The sequence below is a fragment of the Drosophila gunungcola genome, unplaced genomic scaffold (assembly GCF_025200985.1).
Source record: "Drosophila gunungcola strain Sukarami unplaced genomic scaffold, Dgunungcola_SK_2 000072F, whole genome shotgun sequence".
Taxonomy (NCBI): Eukaryota; Metazoa; Arthropoda; class Insecta; order Diptera; family Drosophilidae; genus Drosophila; species Drosophila gunungcola.
This window is the reverse complement of record NW_026453235.1, coordinates 55,680-76,227: the sequence shown is the minus strand read 5'-3', so window position 1 is coordinate 76,227 and position 20,548 is coordinate 55,680. Positions and strand designations below refer to the sequence as shown.

Sequence of the window (20,548 nt, the reverse complement as noted above, 5' to 3'; positions counted from 1 at the left end):
AATATAAAAATATGCTTGTTGCACAAAAAATGGTATGGGAACCAAATAAGATGTGACACGAGTCGCGGTCCATTGCCAGCTCTGTTGTGCACGCACAAAATGGTGGCTTGGGCGGAAGGACATACACAATTGCTAACTGTACACTAAAATATGGCACGCTAGCTTCTCTGCGCTTTTCGCTCCTAGAATGTGTTTGTGTCTGTGTTTGTGTGTGTGTGTGTGTGTGTGTGTGTGTGGGGCGCATTGTTGTAGTTCATATACTTACACAGACAGTCGCAAGTAAAAAGGGTGGCCAGGGTATCTGGGTTGAAAGTCTCGGGCACTTGGAAATCGTGCTCTCGTTTATCAGTTTGCAATTATAAAACAAAATACAAATTTCAAATTTATTTCAGGCTTGAAAATTACATTTCCTTCAGCAGGAAGCTGCCCTTAATTACCACTTTTTATTTGAAAACTACAAAAGCTAAGAAGCTAGAAATCGTTTTTGCTAAGCATATTCAAGGAATTGTTAGCAGCGTATAGTGTTAAATATAATACACTGAAAATGCGGGTCTCAAAATTAATTTTTCAAACCGATTTTATTACAAATTTCTTAGTTTTAGAAATAATGGGCTCAACATTCATTTGCATTTGGTAAATTGTTTCATATGAACATTAGGTAATTTGCTTGGCTTATTTTAAGGCCATGTATAGTCAATTAATCTATAAATTAAGTTTTCTGAATCTATCCTCTTATGTTAAACACCTATGTTTTCTCAGCGACTTATTGCAGAACGTATCTTAGGCCCTACCGTTCTCCCACTTCCAACAATGGGTATATGGATATCCTGTCAGCCAGGGTATCAACTGGTGACCCACCGCTGTTCGGTCTTCTTAACTGCCGGCTGCCATCGCTGTACAGTAGTTGTCGTTGATAGTTTGCCGCGGCTGCTTCCGCACTTAGCAGTACTTTGGACTAATTTTTAATGCCGCTCATATTTCGCGCACAGGAGCAGGTAAAACCGAAGGACCAACTATGCATCTGCATGTCACTGGCACTGTGAGTATGAGTGTGAGTGTGAGTGTCAGCGTGATACAGGTGCTGGCAAAAGTAATTGGCCTAAGGAGTACCATCAAGCGGGGCCAAGCGATAGTTCCTCCATCCGCTCATTCGTCAGCCGGCGATAGTTTTTTAACTTTCTCGAATGGAACAGGAGTAAACTTTTAAGTGGGATGATTCTAGAAGAAGATACCTAAAACTCAGCTGGCATCAAAAAAGCAGAAAAAACTTAAAAATAAAATATATATTAATGCTGTGTTAACAAAACTGGAACTGGAATACAAAAAATTCTTTGTTAAAATTTAAATTTACTTTTCACTGAATAGATAAATGGTTTGTTGTTTTTGTCTTATTATTTCGGCATATTATTACTTATAAGGGTTTAATTATGCAATTGGTATGTTACTGATTCAGGACAAATAATTTGTTGCCAAAAAAAAAAACTCTCCCAAGTTGTATCATCATCAGAATATAGAACTAAAAAATTCACGGTTTACGATGTTGTAAATCGCCCGCTTAGCTTTTACTGACGGAAGATGAAGACTGATTTCGGTGATCCTCTGCTCCGTGCTGAGATTTCCGGATTCCCCGAATTGGGGCACTGTGCCGAGCCTTCAACTGCGGCAAGCACTGGGTGAAATCATTTCTACAGACACTGCGCTGGCGACTTATGCATACATTTGTCTTTTTTTTTGGGGACGTGAGGTGGGGCAAAAGTCGGTCGGCGAAAAAAGAGACAGGGTTTGTGTTTTGTGGGGCTCCTGTTTTTTTTATTTTTTTTTTATTCATTTTTGTTGTCGTGTTTGGCTTTTTCTTTTTTTTGCATTTTGCTGTGGCTGCGGTTGACTCGAGATATTTATTATTGTTGCTGAAATTGCTGTGTATCCCCGCGCCAGCAGTCCTTTCTGCCTGGCCCCTCCTGGGTTGTCCTGGTATTTGTGCTGCTGCTGCTTCTGCTTCTGCTGCTGCTGGTGACGCATTTAAAGCTTTTGCATCATATAAATAAAAAACTAGCAAAGAGTAACAAGAAACATAAAACGAAGGAGCCGAGGCGGCAGAGGAAGATGCTGGTAAAGACAAAGGCTGGGTGGTGATAAAAGGACCGGCAGTGGGGACTTTAAGCTTCGGCCAGCGTGGCAAGGCAGAGCATCTGTGATGCGCCAATGCTTGATTTATTGGAGCCTGGCAACCCTGGCAGCCCTGGCAGCCCTTATCCGCCGCCCCATTCGGCCACGCCTACTTTCTGCGGACTGAGCCCCCCGTTTATTGTCGTCCCACCTCCACCAGAAATAAATAATCCTTTGGCTTGGCTTTTGAATTTATTATATTTGTTTTTGTTTTGCTCATTCTTTTTATTTGGCTTCCTCTTCGATAGTAGGTTTGATTAGTAGTATTATTATTACTATTATGGATTATCAATTTTTCATAGATTTTAGTTTGGTATTCGTTCATGTTTTCGAATTGGCTTTCATTTCGTTTAGTTTTCTTTGTAGCTTGCTATCTCATTATCGTTACCGTTATCGTTATCGTTATTAATTATCGTTATGCACCTGTATATCTCATATTTAGCCTACAGTTAACATTATATATTTATAGTATAATAATGCAATGCGTTTATGATGACTCTCTTATTTTCCCCCAGCTCGTTCTCTTGTTAAGACATAAACTAATGATGATGGAAACGTACTTAGGTCACACAATTATGCTATTTTACATTTAATCGAAGACATTATCGCAGTATTAACAATCGATAGTTTTTATATGTACTTTTCATTAGAAATAATGGATTACTTTGGTATTAGAGTTGGATTCTTATAGCAGCTTTAGGGTTGACAAGGAAATGCTTCTTATATTTTGGGTGAAAAAAAAAAAATTCGATATCTATTCGTTAGTTATATGTATATTTGTATGCCTAAGTGTTGAACTATTGCACGTGACGAGTGTGCTTTTTCTCGCAATGCGAAGTCTAATTGAAATATCAATTCTCCTGGGCCTTTAGAAAGGATATGCGCGCACACACACACACACACACACACTCACAGATACCACTCATACGCCTAGAAAACAATTTGCTTGGAAACATTTTTCATTTGCTGGCAAAAATCGTTTGATTTATGTTGTTTCATTCGATTTGCCTGAAATTGTTGGAAAAATTGTTGTCAATTTACATTTAATTTTTCTTCAAGCCGAATTGCATTTCTGAGGCCAACTTATAGATATAGTTGGGCTAGTTGGGCTAGTTGGGCTAGTTGGGCTAGTTGGGCTTCGCTATAAATGTACATGGTAGTCGTCTTCACAAATTAGATAAGCATGTTAGTAATTGATAAGAGTTGTCCACCTGTAACCTGTTGATATGTACAGCCTGCAGTGCGGGAAAAGGCCATCGCCCAATCCCTAGATCTGTGAGTTTGTGGCATTGCAAACATTTTATCACATATTTATCCATATAATTATAGTGTGTGCTCCGTATATAGCGGGCTCGTATAGTTTCACTCGATTTATAAAATAAGTACAAATGCGTGTTTGGTTTGTTTGTTTGTTTGTTTGTTTGTTTGTTTTTTTGTTTGTTTGTTTGTTTGTTTGTTTGTTTGTTTGTTTGTTTGTTTGTTTGTTTGTTTGTTTGTTTGTTTGTTTGTTTGTTTGTTTGTTTGTTTGTTTGTTTGTTTGTTTGTTTGTTTGTTTGTTTGTTTGTGTGTTTGTTTGTTTGTTTGTTTGTTTGTTTGTTTGTTTGTTTGTTTGTTTGTTTGTTTGTTTGTTTCTTTCTTTGTTTGTTTGTTTGTTTGGTTACTGCTAGCTTTAGAATAGCTATTGTAGATACAAAGATACAAGATACAGTGGCATTAATTGACTAGACTTGCTATGCATATATAAACCCATGCATATATGATACATACGTTATCCATCTGGCTAGGTAATGCAGATTATGTCTCTGCTGGTTGTTTATTTTCACATATATAGATGGTTGTATAAATAGCATCTTTATTAATTGGCCAATAAATATCCCAGTTATTTATGAACTATCAACTATGAAAAAAAAATTTTTTCCGTACATATAAATATGTTTATATATTTAACTTGTCACATATACAAATACAAATACATATGCTTAAATACGCTTACATTGGATTTTGTCCATGCCGTCGGCCATATGTGTTCACTTTATGATTTACACACATTCGACTCGAAATTTGATATAATAATTTACTGTTCAATCCGCAGTCCGCATTTTGCATTCGCATTTCGTATTTCGCATTTTGCAGATTGCTACCCGCGCATTTCGCATTTCGTATTTCACATTTAGCGCAAACAAAACGAAATGGCAACAGAAACGTTAACGTAAACAACTAACAAACAAATGTTGTTGGGCCCTCGGGCCCAGGATATGCAGGATGCAGTATCCTGGTTGCAGGATTAGCCGAGGGTTCAGCATTTTTCGGGCCAGGATGGCAAGAAGGGAAGTTCGAGCGACATCAACAGCATCGGCATCAGCATCAGACTCTCAGATTTCGCATGATGATAGCAAAACTGCAGCGTTTTACATTTGGCAATCTGCAGCTTTTTACTCTACGGTGCAAGTACATAAACACCACGTGTATATATAGTAGACGACAGATGCCCAGGCAGTCAATAATCCGAGGGACTTTAATGGAAGGGGAGATGAAGCATGAATTCGGTTTCCGCCTCAATGATCTTGAGCTGAAGTCTGCAGTTCTCTGGAATGAAAGCAAAATAGTTTCTTAACAATGATCAGCATCTGTAGGGATAAAAGTATACATACATATATTTGCATGCATCTACTTGTTATTTTGCACCTAAGAAGATGTCTTACAGTACAAGCCTTTATTTTCGCAGCAAACCGCACATGAAACAGAGCACTAAGAGATCTTAAAAAGTATACGAAAAGTTTACCAACAGAGTTACCCCTTAAGTGAAATGCCAAGTCTGAATGAAGTTTCAGTAGCCCGGCGCTCTGACTTTTGGGAGCCTTTAAAGTTTATAGTTTAAACTGATTCGAAACGCAACTTGTCAAGTAATAAACAAACTGTTCAGTCGAAAAACTTGAGAAGCGAGCCCGTTTAGCTCGTTGAATTGGCATTGGCAGTTCACAGGGTCCCAACAAGTTTAGCTCTTGAAGGGACATTCGCCATTTTTATACTACTACTACTACTACAACTACTACTATATATGTGGATTCCTTTCAGTTTTTCTCTCTTTGTTTGTGTGTGTGTGTGTGTGTGCTTACAACAATAAAACGCTTCGTTGTCATAGCTCAAGCAGATTGATGTTCAACACAGCATTTTGCGACTCGCAGCAAGGACGAATGCGGAATGCGGAGGGGGGTGCCACATCCTGCAGGATGATGACGATGTCATCATCGCAACAAGCAACATTCGAGTGCACTTACATGCCTATCTATCGTATATATCGTATATCTATATGAGCAGATATATCTGTGTGCGGCCATCCCCCTGACATTGGTACGTCCTGGATGTCCTGAATGTCCTGGTTGTTCTGGTTGTTCTGGTTGTCCTGGTTGTCCTGGTTGTCCTGGAAGGCCTGGCCTGGTCGAGCAAGTGCAGTGCAAAGTTGGCGGCGCCTTGATTTATGTCCCAGTTGAACGTTTGTCTGTGGGTCGATGGTCTATGGTCTCTGGACCGAATCCCTCCTCCTTTCTCCTTTGGATTTTCGGGCATGGCAATCTCTCTATGGAGTTTACTTCAATTGTGTACACACTCGCGGCTTGTTTGTGCTTTTGATTTGATTTATATTGCCGACTCAAGAGCATGAAGATGTTGTTGATGTGGATGGTGGATGTGGATGTGCATGTGGATGGGAATGTGAATGTGAATGTGAATGGAGTTTGCGGGGATGATGATGATCTCTGTCTGGTGTCGGCTTGTGAGTGAGATGATCGGGGCGGATTTAGAAATTTGAGCCACAGTCGCACCGACATGGCTGACAGCCAAAGCACTTAGACCCCGGCTCATGTGATTTGCATGTGTCACATCAGGTCACATCTCGAATCTCGAACCTTGAACCTCGAATACCGAAGCCCGGCCAGCAGAAAAGGAAAAGTTTGCCAACTGAGACAAGTCGAGCCTCGGGCATAGGCGATTTTTCAATTAGTTGGCAGTCAGGCCCCCCCAGCACCTCATTCCAATCCACTCCACACTGACATCTACAAATTTTACCGGGCTTTGGGCCGTGAGCTCAATAGGAAAGTTGGAGCAAGGAGCAAGGAGCGGGGAGCGGGGAGCGGGGCAACAGGCAACAGGAGCTCAAATCCTACATAATTAAAATACTTAAAGGCTTTAAAGGCAGCAGTAAAGTTTTTAACTTTTAAATTGTTGAGCCTGGCCCCTGATGTTACCTTCCCAACCCTCTTCCCCTTTTTTCCTGCTCTTATTGAGTTTCATTGTAGCATACAAAAGGGCGCACATGTGTAGAAATGCTTTATGGGTTAAAAGGGGGGAGGGGGGGCTTTCGGGGGTTAAGCGGGGCCGAGTGGGTGTGTGGGTGTGGGTGTGGGTGTGGGGACTGAACTCACTAAGCTTACTTAAGCATTTTTGCCCCGGCCTCGACTGTGTCAGTCGCAATCTCAGTCTCAGTTAGCGGCCAAAATCGCGCTGATAAAGTTGTTCCGTTGCTCCCAACTCGACCTTCTGCTTTTAACTCCCACTCCCACTGCCACTCCCACTGCCATTCCACTACCATTTTCGCGTGAACTGTGAGTTATCGAGTCTGACAGGCGGCAATGGGTTTGAAGGTGAGAGCATTCTGCTTCGGGTCCCTCTTCTAATGCTTCACCACCTTGGCTGGGCAGAAACTAGCAAAATGGATACATTTTGAACAGTTTAACTTAGATTAATTAACAATAAGCTATCATTTACACTCTCCTATGTAAATCAAATTAGTCTCATTTCTTTTTAAGTGTAAAGCTTGAACTTAACTAAAAGTTAATAACAAAATAATGCTAATATAATAATTCATAGATTTCAGGAAAATAATTTTCTTGGTAGACAGTAAGCGTATTCAATTTTTTGAATACCTAACACTTTATGTGGCATGAACACCGATTTAAATGAAGGTTTATTTACAATATTAGAAAGAAACAAAATTTTCCTTTTTTTTTCTATTCTTTACACATCTATTCAAAATAAACGATATGGAATTAGATCAAATGAGTATTTTCTTGATCTGCCTTACGAAGTAATATTATAATGTTATAGTCGATAAAAAATAGGTTTAACCATAAAGACATCCCTAATTGATAAGCTGCTTTACTTTCTGGGAGCCTCGGTGGTTATTTTTCTATATTTTAGAATCCACATCTGGTCATGTCAATGACCCAGCCCTTTTTCCCGACCCCCTGCAAACAAAAAGCCATGGCCCGCATTGCTCATACGCCCGGTGTGCCTGTGCTTGACTATGTGCCGTTCGACTCATTACGGGGGACCTTAATTGACAGGACACCCACATAGATTTTCATAATTTTCGTTATTAGATAAACACAGACACACGCACACCAAATTAGCAGCTGCTGGTGAGGTTTGGGGTGCTTAGTGAGGGGTGGTCGGTCATCTGGCTGCATACTTTATTAGATTTGTGTTTAACCCGAGGTCGTCTCACCACCTCCCTATTTTTTGCCCGGACAAGTTCACCCAACCCAACACCGTCCAACCAACTTCATTCTCGTCCATTGGCGCCTCTTTTCGACCTCGACCTAACGATTTTGCTTTGTCATTTGGTCGTTTAATTATGTGCATGGAAATTTATGTGCGACTCCTTGACTTTAAATGAAGTGTAAGGACCAATGCCAATCCTTTTCCGCCGCCAGCTGTTGGCCGCCTCGCTTGCCGACTCCCGACTCCCGACTCTATACCAACTGCTAAACCGACCCCGACCTTGGACCTAGACTTCGGCTATGGACCTTACTTTCAGTTATTTATGGTGGCCTCGAGCCTGATAATACACAGAAAAGTGCAGAAAACGGAGGGCGTGGGATGGCGGCAGCAGAAGGACTGGCTGATTAAATTTTGTATTAGCTCAATAAATTCTCAGCCAGGCAAATGTGTATAAAAATGCCCTATGACACGCAAATGGACGTCGCTTAACGCGCCACTGGCCGTTGTCATATTTCAGGCGCACTCGACTAGACTCTTGTATCCATTGTGGCCGGGCTCTAATTTATGTCGCTGGTAATTTGCCACAGATTTCTGCACTGCGGCGGGGTAAAGGGTTGCGACGGGCAAGTGGGCAAGTGGGAAAGTGGGCAAGTGGGCAAGTGGTTGGGATCCGTTTGCATATGATGAGTAAGCAGTGATTCGACCAAATGCTTGGGCGGGCCAAGAGATACACGTTAATGGGTAGCTTAGATAAAGATGATGGAGCATTCATTGCCTTTTTGGAGAGGATTATTCCGGATGGGTTCTCGTAAGGAAAATATCGGAAAGTAATAGGGGAAGCTTACCCCAAGTTGGCTAAAATACACACATTCGCTCCTTAATGACACAAGTTAACCACAAGTTAACCACAGCCCACGGCTACATGGCAATCGGATAACGGGCACACTTACTGTAAGCAATCTTCTAAAGACTCCTCGGGCTACATCCAAAAATACCATACCGCACCACACCGCACCGCAGCACACCCTCTCTCTAACCCAGTGCTTTCAATTTGCAACTCTCAATTGCATTTCACTTTTCGCTACACGTTTTTACAGCTCGCCGTCGATGATTTTATTTATCGCCCTTCACTTTCCCATGTTTGCTCTGCTCCGGACCTTGGCTTAACATTCATCACATCCAGATAGCCAGATATATAGACATATAGACGGACAGATCGATGGTTAGATGGATAGTGGTGGACTCAGACGGATGAGCGGAGCCTTGATTCGGGACTCCAATTTAAGCTTCTGAATGGCAAAGGGGGAAATGGGAAATGGGAAATGGGAAATCCGGTAGTGACGGTAGCCACCTAGTCCTGATGTTGGCCTCGCGTTAATTACGCGACTTTTGCTGCGGTCGCCTATTTGCTGATTGCATGACAGCGGCAACGTTGGCCGAGGCACGCACGACTTACGCCCTTCTGTGGCTGCCACATGGGGCGTGGCATGGCATGGCCCATCCTCACCCAATCCTCGAGCTCAGCTCATCTGAAATGCTCGCATCGCTCCCAGAGCTGAGTTAGTCACGCCAATTTTATTGCATTCCAGTTCTTCCTGTTTTCTGTTTCTGTTTCGGTTTCTCTGTCTGCCATAGGCGTTTGCCAAAGGGGGGCGGCTGCTGTACGGGGGCGTGGTCGAGGCCATTCACGACTATCAGTCGCAACAATAGCGTTGGCAGTTTTCGGATTTCAAGCGGAACAATTAAGTTAACGATCTGCGGACGAGTGCCAAAGCGCCAAAGAGCAAAGTGCGCCTACAACATGGGCGTCCATGTCCTCGGGGCGGGGCGGGAGGGGTCGGTCACATGGTGTCCCAAGTGGGCGTGGCAGGACGAAGGGAAAACGTGTTTAGCCAGCCACATTGGCGACCATCGCACGTCCATGTCGCCCTGCCAAGCGAAAGAGTGAATTTAAGTCTTTAAGCGGTCTGGTCGCATCCTGCCTGCCGGCTGCTTGTCCTTCAATTAGCCAAAAAACTGATTAAGTGAATAGGCCACATCTAATGCGGCCAGCAAGGAGCAAGGAGAAAGGAGCCAGGAGCCAGGAGCAAATAGGACCATGCAAATGCAAACAGAAGTGCACACAAAAAATGTCCTTTTTTCTCCTGAACTTGTTAGCCCCGCTTTGAAATTCCTTCCGATTCCTGCCCCATTATTTAACTGAGGAAGGACTGAAAAGTAAACAAAGTTTTAATTTCCTTCAATGATTTCTCTGGGCATTTGTTTTAGGCCGGCCAGGATTCGAACGCCTTTCCCTTTTTTCCTGCGAGGGAAAGACGAAAGACGAAAGACGACAGGCGAAAGGCGAAAGGCGAAGGGCGCTCTGTCCCGGCCTCATAATCAAGTTAGATAAATCTAAATCCTTTGCGATAAGCGGCTGAAGAATAGCCTGGTCCCGCTCCCAAGGATTCAACGTCTCCATCAAAGTTGCTCCGTCTGCTCCGTCTGCTCCGGCTGCAAGGCCAAGTGGGTTGGCCCATTGGGTGGCCCGGGGGCTGGGCATCTCTGGACTGCCGACTGCCGACTGCGGACTGTGGACTGTGGACTCTGGAGTGGGGCTTCGGCTACGAATTAGAGTGCCACAGTCGGGCGAGTGAATAGAATTTGTAATTTCCGTTTTCGTTTTGTATGCTAACCCGACAACCCACCCTGCAGCACAGCTCTTAAAGCGCTCCACAATGAAACTGTATCCGGGAACTGATGTTGCCTGCAGTTCAATTGGTTTCGGGGTCCAGCGGATTGGATTGGATTGGATTGGATTGGACTGGCTTGGGCTGCGTGGAATACTTATGACGATGACTAAACACTCTGTTGGCCATGTTTGCGATTGCATTTAAAGATGAGAGGCTATTGAAACCATTTCCCCATTTGCCGGCTGGCCAAAGGAAACGGGCGAAGTGGCCGAAAGCCAAATTTCGTGGGTATCGTGAATTCTGGGGCAAAAACTGAAACAGAGCAGGTGTCGCCAGACTTTGGAAAGAACTACTCAAAAAAAATCAGTTCGATATTGAATGTATGTTCGTAAGTCACATCCTAATTAGATTTCTGTACGTTTCGAAAAGTCTCGGAAAACGAGAAGAGGTTTTAGATGTATCATGTAATAGGGCATCTAAACATTTTACAAAAGAACTATTGCTGATATCGTATACTATAATAACTTATTATGATTAACAAGTTCATAAAAGCTTTCGAATTAATTTTTTGAGCGCTCAATGAAAGGGTTCAAACTTCACATTCGGCTTGAAGGACCAGTGCAGTTGGTAGGTATATTCAACTGCTATTTAATCTTTTTGGAACAGCTAAAAATCTTGTTTTCTCCGGTAATCTTAATACTGATTCAATAACCCTTCAATGTTAAGAACAAAACAAAAATGTATGGAGTTTTTCGTTTTAGAAGCTATTTTGGTAGTTTCAATACCGGCAGCTAAGTAATAATTGTATGCTAAGTTCATATATGTACCTATTTTGAATTGGCTCGGATAAATATGCTATGGATCTAAAACAAATGTCTGTTATTTGTGTGAAGAATGTCGGGTTACCTACCTCCGGTAGTTGGTGCAGGAGACCTCCGCCTAATGGTTCTTCCGCCGTTTCCGGCGCCGTCGCCAGGCCACGTGGCCAAGGAGCTGGCCCAGCCGGTGGGCCAGGAGGCGGAAGTGGCGCCACTCCGCGCAGCTGGCCACCGCGATGAGCAGCATCGAGTTGATCCCGAGGGCCAGCGAGGCCGCCGAGCTGCCCAGGTTGCCCTTGGTCAGCTGGTCGGAGCAGCGGCCAATCGAGTCGATGTCCAGCTCGCTCATCACGCGCCCGTTGACCTCCAGTGGCGAGATGCAGTAGTTCTTCTGCAGGAAGTCGCTCAGGTTGTGGGCCCCCTCGGCCAGCGGTCCGTCGAGCAGGGTGTGGATGTGGCAGCCACAGGGGAAGTGGTTGCTGACCAGCTGCAGGTGCTCCACACCGTCCACGATGATGGCGTTGGGGTCGGGCGTTTCCAGCACGTGATTGCCGAAGAACTTGAGGTGCTTGATGGCCGCCGTGCTGGTGAAGTTGAGCTCCTCGATCGAGTCGATCTTGTTGTTGAGGACCTGCAGCGTCTCCACCTGGGTGAGTCCGGTGAAGGCGTCCGCGCAGATCACCCCCAGATCGGACTCCTGCAGCGTGAGCAGCAGCACGTTGGACAGACCGCGGAACGTGAATGGCGCCACCTCCTTGAGGTCCATGTAGGCCAGCTTAGCAAACCCACCGTGTCCATGCCGAAGAAGGCGTCCTGCTCTATGCTGCGGATGCCGGACGGCAGGATCAGGTGGCCCACGTTCGTCAGGCTGGAGAAGGCCGAGCTGTCGATGCGGATTAGCGGGTTGTTGGTCAGCAGGATCAGCTTGATGTTGGACGTGCCCGCGAAGGCGTTGCCCTCGATCCGCTGGATCTGGTTGTGGCTTAGCAGGATCGTGGACAGGTTCTGCAGGCCGGCGAACGCGAACTGGGCCACCAGCTGCAGCGGCGTGTACTGGATGGACAGCTCCTTGAGGCGCGGCAGTCCGCGGAAGGCGAACTGCCTGATCCGCGTGATGTTGTTGCCGTCCAGCGAGAGCTTCTTCAGCGCCCGCAGGCCGGCGAACGAGTCCGGCTTGATGATCGGGAAGTTGTTTTTGGTCAGCGCCAGGTTCTCCACCGTTGCCGGCAGCTGGCGCAGTGGGATCTGGTCTAGGCCGCCCGTGTTACACAGCACCTGAGGACAAGCGGTTTGCATTGGGTTATTGCACCGATACAAATAGAATACTTAAATATCTGGCTATTGAATTGAATTTATATCTCTTATTTAAATGCAACACAAAATCATAGTATTGAATACAATGCATTTTAATTTGCATTTTTTAAACTGTGGAAGTTATAAGTCTTAATATGGGTCCCATTTGTTTTAAATTCAATTCATTTCAGTTTAGTACGGACTCAATTTTATTTTATTTCTTCCAAATATCGAAATATTTTTGAAAAAAGTATACAGTATATAGGTATAATACACTTTTACAAACAATATGTAATATTGCTATTGTTAAAGTAGCTGATCCATTGCTTTCGAAATGGAGTATGAAATACATGGATTTACTATGCTTTTTTTCGGTTCGGGCAAACTTGAGAGAATAGGGCCTTTGCAAGATCCGCCCATCAGGGATCGACCTATTTGCATATCTTTGCAGAGGGAACTTTAATTACATTTCTGACCTTTCTGACTCAGTAAATTATATATATTATCGCTCAGCCTCACAAGGTGAGTTGATGCAGGCATGTCCGTCTCTCAGTTTTCTATTGCAATCTATATATATGTTGGAACGGGCCTAACCGACTGACTATATAATATACATAGTTTGCATATGAAGGCTAATATAAATAAATAAAAATCAAAACTTCGTTGAATATTATTTTATACGAAATACACCAAGACTAAGTTGCGGTTTACTATTTTAGTGTTTTTGGTAAAAGCTGCAAGGGTATATCCAACTTGTTAAAACTCCCTTTCCGCATCCTACAAAAAATCAATCTCAGAAAGTTGAAAGCTGTTTTTTTTATTTTTTTGTAATATATAAGATTAAAACAAGAAAGGAAGCAAACTTCGGCAAGCCGAAGTTTATATACCCTTGCAGCTATTGCAAGAATTAAATATTTTTGAAAACATTAAAATTATGATTTACTTGCGTATATGTCTAAAAACATTGAAGCAATGATGATTTGCAGCTCAATTATTAGGTAGTTATTTTATATAATTTTATTATTTCTATGGGAGCTATATGATATAGTCGTCCTATTTTGATGAAATTTTAACCGTAATTCTGAAATATTTATCCATTACTATATGTCGAAGAACTTATAGAAAAATTTAAAAACACCAAAGTTATAATTTTTTTTATTTACTTTTATGATTGTTCCTATGGGAGCTATATGCTATAGTCGTCCGATTTTGATGAAATTTAAACCGTAATTCTGAAATATTTATTCATTACTATATGTCGAAGAACTTATAGAAAAATTTAAAAACACCAAAGTTATAATTTTTTTTATTTACTTTTATGATTGTTCCTATGGGAGCTATATGCAATAGTCGTCCGATTTTGATGAAATTTAAACCGTAATTCTAAAATATTTATCCATTACTATATCTCGAAGAACTAAAAAAAAAAATTAAAAAACAGAAAAGTTATAATTTTTTTTCATTTATTTTTATGATTATGATTATGAGCTATATGCTATAGTCGTCCGATTTTGATGAAATTTAAACCGTAATTCTGAAATATTTAACCATTACTATATCTCGAAGAACTAAAAAAAAATTAAAAAACAGAAAAGTTATAATTTTTTTTCATTTATTTTTCCGATTGTTCCTATGGGAGCTATATGCTATAGTCGTCCGATCCGGCTCGTTCCGACTTATATACTACGTGCAATAGAAAGACAACTTTTGGGAAAGTTTCATGCAGATAGCTTAAAAACTGAGAGACTAGTTTGCATATAAACGGACGGACAGACGGACAGACGGACGGACAGACGGACGGACAGACGGACATGGCTAGATCGACTCTACTAGTAATGCTGATCAAGAATATATAGTATATAGTATATATATATATATACTTTATAGGGTCGGAAACGTCTCCTTCACTGCGTTGCAAACTTCTGACTGAAATTATAATACCCTCTGCAAGGGTATAAACATTGTTTTTTGAAGCAAGGCATTAGTTGGCAGAAATTTGCGAATTGGTTACATTTAGTATATTTTTTCTGAGAAGAGCAAATTGACTTAATGTGCAGGTCAATTATTATTCATTATACAAGACATTTTCGAAGTTGAACTACGTCATTAAAATGAGTTTTTCTTTAATTAGATTACTTTTTGGCCGGCAAAATTTGGTTGTTTGCTTTTGGCTACTTCCTGCTGTCTTCTTTGGGTCACCTTTTGATGTTACATTTATTCAAACGCCGGGGACGAGGACCCCTGTCCTGCAATGTGGGAACCCCCATAGGTTGGCTTTGTCAGCGGCGGACTCATCGGACTCATCAAAGGTTTTCGCTCTTAATCAGTTTGTGTGTCCCTGCTTTATGACAGTTCCCCGCCCGCTTTTCCCGTGGGCGCCATTGATACCTCCACGCCATGGCAACTGACAGCCGTTGGGCAATCAGATCAGACGCCACATCGGCCACGGCACGAAGGACCAAGGACGAGGGCAATGACGATGGCGATGGCGATGGCGATGCTTTCAGGACGACGGTATGGGACTTTGTTTGATGCGTGGCGCGAAAATTGAATTTGTGGCTTTATTGCTGAAAATAAAATTAAATCGAATTCTTGTTTTTGGCGGCGCTGCGAAGCGAGTCCGTGGTTACTGGCGAAAGACCCTTGTCTAGCATTGTTTTTCGCACATCCTTCGCTCTCGGTCTTCGTCCTTTGCGCCTTTGCATTTTTTTTTATAACGTTTATGTGCTGATGTGTGCGTTTTCTGCCAAGAATTTCTTGGTTTGCACTTGGAGAAAATGAGGCAAATGTACCAGTGATCTAATGAGTTATATATGCATACTATCAAATAAAAAATAAAATAATAATAATTTAGATCTTTAATATTCGATTTATGTGCTTTAAAAGGAAAATTAATTAGTTGATATTAACAACATCTTTACGACCATATTTTGATTTGTTTATGAACTTTGACCTATCACCCTATAAGACTTTAACTTGTTTGCAAATTTTGAAAAAAAAAACATTTCGCTAAACGTTCATTTATGTATGTAAAATAAAAATTAAGTGCAAGACATGGAAATAATGACATTTTTGAATAAAGCAGAGGGTAAGTGCTTTTAAGGAAATAATTTTGTTTTTTTTTTTGGGTCCACGAAATTAAGTTTTTGACAATGGCCACAATCTGCGATAGCTGTGCTGAGCATTGTGTTGTTCCTGGCTACAGCGAAACAATTTGCGAGTGTATGTTTTGCAGTGTACACTGCACAGGCTCCTTTCCGGTCGCCAAGTTAACTGTGCATAACTGTCCATCGCCTGTCACGTTCCTCTTGACCCCGCCCACCGGTCTCCAGTCCCATCTCACCTGATTTTGCCCAACCTTGGCTGCACTTCTTGCGTAACATTTGCACAATTTTCATACGCTTCACCTTTTTAAATGAACGAATTAAAAGTTTTCTTTCCTTTTGGGCAAGGGTCTTGCCTGTGCCTTCCCCTTCCCCTTCCCCTTTCCTTTCCCCTTTCCCTTTCGCACCAAAAAAACCCCCCAGAATTGTTATTTTTGCCTCAGTTCCGTTACGTTCTGATTCGGCTCCGGTTAGTTCAGTTCAGTTCAGTTCAGTCTTGTTCTGTGCTGTTCTCTGCTGTGCTGTTCCGTTTAATGAAATTTCGTTTCTATGCATTCACAGTCGCGAATTCAAGCGACACGGTTAAAAAGTCCCTTGTTCGCTGAACTTTAACTGGCACTGTCGGTTAAAGAGAAGGAAAATGTAGAGTGGAGAACGGTGCACGGTGAACGGTGAACGGTGCACGGAGAAAGGCGAACGGGGCCTGACCCCAAAAAGTGTGCTACACTTTTGTTACCTTTTTTTGGAGCCTGAACTAATTTCGCCTCTTCAATACAGCAAACCGTACCGCACCAAAAAAAAAAAAAAAAAAAAACAAAAAAAAAAAGGGCAGAAAAAGATAAGTGGAGAACGAGAGCTGAGTAAATCATTGCATTGTCTATAATCCGGAATAATGAAATCACTTAAGTTCTCAATTTGGTAGAAATGACGATGCCAAGTTCCCTCTGGTAATAAGGATGCGCATTAAGCGTGCTCCAAAACTCTCGCGGGACACCATTGAATACGGCCACACACAAAAGTGTGGGGGCGATAGGCGGTGGGCGTGGAGACGGTAGGCGGTAGGCGTGGCACACAAGAAACTCAGACAGAGGGAGAAACAAAAGGAAAATAACCATTTGCCTGCATTTTCGATTAATTTTTCGTAGTCATCACTGTGCCGACGAGGCCGGAGCATCTGTGGCCATTGCCTGACCACCATTTCTCCAGAGAGATCCTCCCGATTCTCCTGCTCCTGCATCTGTTCAAGCTCTTTCTCCATTCTCCAGAGTCCTTTCTCCTTTCTCCTGTCTCGGGTCTCCTCCTTTGGCCACTGCCACTTCTGTTGCTGCCGATGATGGTTCTGCATACAACTCCACCGCACTGTGGGCCGACTGCCTCAACCAATACCAGGTCCAACTTAAATAGTTAATCTGAAACCTTTGAGATGGGACAAGCTGCACTTGAGTTTAAGCCTGCTTAAATATTTTGTATCAAGCTCTGTTGCCCTTGGTTTGTGCTAGCCAAAAACCTAATTAGCCATGCTACACTACTTCAAAACACGACGAGAATGGTTGTTAACTTCAACTATGCCGAGCATCTTTGGCCTTGTTATAAGGACAAATTGAATAATGCCGATTTAAGAAAATGGTAGTGCAATTAATAGGTTTCAAAATGTAATAAAATTTCAGAAGCCAAATTGGTTTGCACTTTAAATCTAACTTTGTGCTTATTTCCTAGCTCTGACAAAGATGTGATTTAATTCTTTTAGATTCGAGGTAGTCGGTGCTCCAATGAGCTCTACATTTAGACGATGTGATCCCAATATTGTTCATCGGCCACTTTGTTTTTATTAGTTGAGTATACCAATTTTTATGACAAGGCGATGATGCTGTCGACGCTTGTTATTCACATAAGTAAATATTGAGAAGGCTATCCTGTTACCAATCCCACAGAAACTCTTAAAAACTGAGTTTAATAGGGCTATCTTTGAATAGGAAAACTGTGGAGCTGCTAGTGGTCACTTATTAATACTCTATTAATACTCTATACACTTCCAACATTTTTGAGCCAAAGATTAACATTTGCAAGCCATAGATTGTAAATAAACCTAACCTAGGAGCCAAAGCAATGTCTTAACTTTTGACTTGATTTCCCTAATCATTTACATTAAGCGACGTTTGAAATGATTTGAATATTTACAAGAAATATTGGAAGTATTTTAGACTTGAATAAATATATGTTATAGGTGAAGGTCTTGGCAGGACAAACTACTAATTTGAGTGTTGGCATCTTAAACCACACAGTACTGAGTTATATTTTACGGCCCTCTGGTTTATTTGTATTATCAAAATGAAAACCTCAAAAATGGATTATTTCAGATTCATATAAATAAATGTAACCAATAATGATTATTATTTTTTTTTTTTTTTTTTCTAAAGGACCTCTTTTTTTTCCTTTTATTTAAGTGTTTAAAAAAAAAAAATTATTTTAACTATACAACATAAATGTAGCTGAATTCTTCCATGGTCAATTTTTGTTATTCAATAACGATTTTTTTCGGTATTTGGCATTATCTGAACTGGTAGAAAATAAATTCTAAGGGAGGTCACTTGGTTGCTAATTTCAGCGTCTTAGGGCAGATAATCTTTTCTGTTTGCATTGGATTTTGGAATCAAATTTTATGTACATATATATATACATACATATGTATATGTATATATGGATGGCCTAATCTTTTGTTGCACAATCCCGACCACTGTGCAGAGCCTTCCACAGACCACCAAGATCCCCGCCAGCACTTGGCCCTAGATACAGTACAAGTAGATTGTTAAGCTTACTTGAGTCTGGGACAAGCAGATGCACTCGGCTGGGCATGATTTGGATGTTTCGGTTTGTTGCGAGTTCCACAGGCAGACGACAACGGAGAGCGCAATTATGAGCACCAGCCAGGAATTGCACATTTCACGTTGTTGCTGACACGACAGTTTGGCGGCGTAATTGAGCTCTATTCTCTCTTGTCCGGCTGCACAGCTCCTCTAACTTTGGGTTTGGGGTGTATGTCCTTAGCCAGATTCTCCAGCTCTTGCTCTTTCTCTTTCTCTTCCTCCTTATTTTGCTTTTGCTTTTGCTTTTTCTTCTTCTTATTATTATTATTCTTCTATTCTTGTTTTCTGGGGGGCCAAGTGTATGCCTCACCTTATTGTACGGCCTGCCAACTTGCCAGCTCTTCTTGTTGCTCCTCCTTTCTTTTTTGTCGTTGCCTACTTTTTTTTGGCCTCCTCTTCGCTGGCCCCTTCCTCCGCACTTTTCTTAGTTATTTATGTTTTTATATTGCGTTATTTCATTTAAACTTTCCATCCTCTGCTGCCGCTGCCTCTGCCTCTGCCGCTGCTGCTGCTGCTGCTGCTGCTGCTGTTGTCGCTGCGTCTTTTCTCCTTTATTATATATTCTTAAGCTTTATCATATTTATTTACGCTACTTCTTCCGGCTCCTGCTCCTGCTCCCTCTCCTTCGCCTTCTCCTTCTCCTTTGCTACGCTTTGCGGGGGCGTGGCATGCCAATAACTGCAAGAGAAAGAGATAGTAAAGAGTGAGGCACAGATAGAGCTGGTAGCGAATACTGGGGATTGGGGAGATTGGGGGATTGCTAGACTGGGAGATTGCGAAATTGCGAGATTGCGAGATTGGGGGACTGGCGGAGTTCGAGTTTTGCAGTTTCAAAGTCCAAAGTCCAGAGGCCGAGAGTGAAGCAATGCGACACTTAAAAGTTATGACTTACTCGAACGAAATATAAATACAATACACTTGGACGTTGCACCACATGTAGTACATGGCCGAGCAATGGCATATGTACATATATGGTATACATATGTACATATGTACATATATACGAGCATAGAATGAAACCTCAAAAATGTTAAAACAAAAGCTCCGTTAATTTATATGGAACCAAAGTGAAATGCACCAATTATTCCTTCCTACGGGATAAAAAAATTTGTACAGTAATTAAACCTGATAGATCATTTTTAAAAACGCCGCGAAGTTTTAAAATATGATTCAGCTGAACGATACAGCCATTAAGCTCGAATAAGAAAAGTGTATACATACATATATATTTCACAGTCTTACTATTGGAAATGTGGAAATCATAATCGAACCTGATATATCCTTCCAAAAAACGCTCGAAACTTTAATTTAAAAAGTCTGATTAAGTTCAACGATACAGTCATTTAGCTGACTGGAAATGTATTGATTTATGTAAGCTAGTAACATTTTTTGCATAATAGTTCTGATTCGTTTAATTAAGTTAATTGGAAAGGTTTGCGCCTAAGAGGCCTAATGTGATCGGGCGTACAATAATTTGAATAATCTCAAATGTCTGTGGTCGTCCTCCCGTCCAAGGCTTTACTGTGGGGCAGACCGCAGGTGGCATTTAATTTCTCTCTAACCTCTCGGCTGGTTGGCCAGCCTTTCCGGCCTTGTCCGCTCAGAAAGCCTTCGACACATCCAACATTTATGCCCGGATTAGGGGACAGCCGGAAAGAGGTGACAGGCCAAGCGGCAGGACAAATGCCAGATGTGACAGCTGAGATGGAAGTGGAGGTTCAGCCTCAGGATCTCAGATGGATATGCAGATGCAGATGGAAATAGGAGATGATGATGCTGTTGCTGATGTAGATGCAGATGCAGATGCCAGTTCGATGCCTCCGACTGGCGAGTCCGCTCTCCAAATGGCAGTCTGTTAATCATTCATAATAAATAATGCCCAGGTAGGAGGTAAGTTGATGCTGCATCAGCAGCAAAAGCCGGGATGAACAAAGCCAAAGCAATATAATAACTGAAATTACTCTAAAGAGAATTTCGAATGAGGCAATGTCGCCTGCACTTGCCACTGCCACTGCCACTGCCACTGCCACTGCCACTGCCACTGCAACTACTGCCACTGCCACTGCCACTTGGAGATGAGTGGGGGCACAGCTTGTTTGAAATGTTTAAATGCACAAATCAAATATGCAGCA

At 42.1% G+C, this 20,548-nt stretch overlaps 1 protein-coding gene across 1 annotated transcript in view; it reads right to left on the bottom strand.

Moving 5' to 3' along the window:
• Positions 1-2,351: 2,351 nt before the first annotated feature.
• Positions 2,352-20,548, bottom strand: part of LOC128264512 (chondroadherin) — a 36,365-nt gene continuing 18,168 nt past the window's right edge. Inside the window, 4 exon segments of the mRNA XM_053000026.1 lie at positions 2,352-4,752; positions 11,248-11,935; positions 11,938-12,430; positions 18,369-19,094. Of these exon segments, the coding sequence (XP_052855986.1) occupies positions 11,277-11,935; positions 11,938-12,430; positions 18,369-18,491 (1,275 nt within the window). The 5' untranslated portion in view covers positions 18,492-19,094 and the 3' untranslated portion in view covers positions 2,352-4,752; positions 11,248-11,276.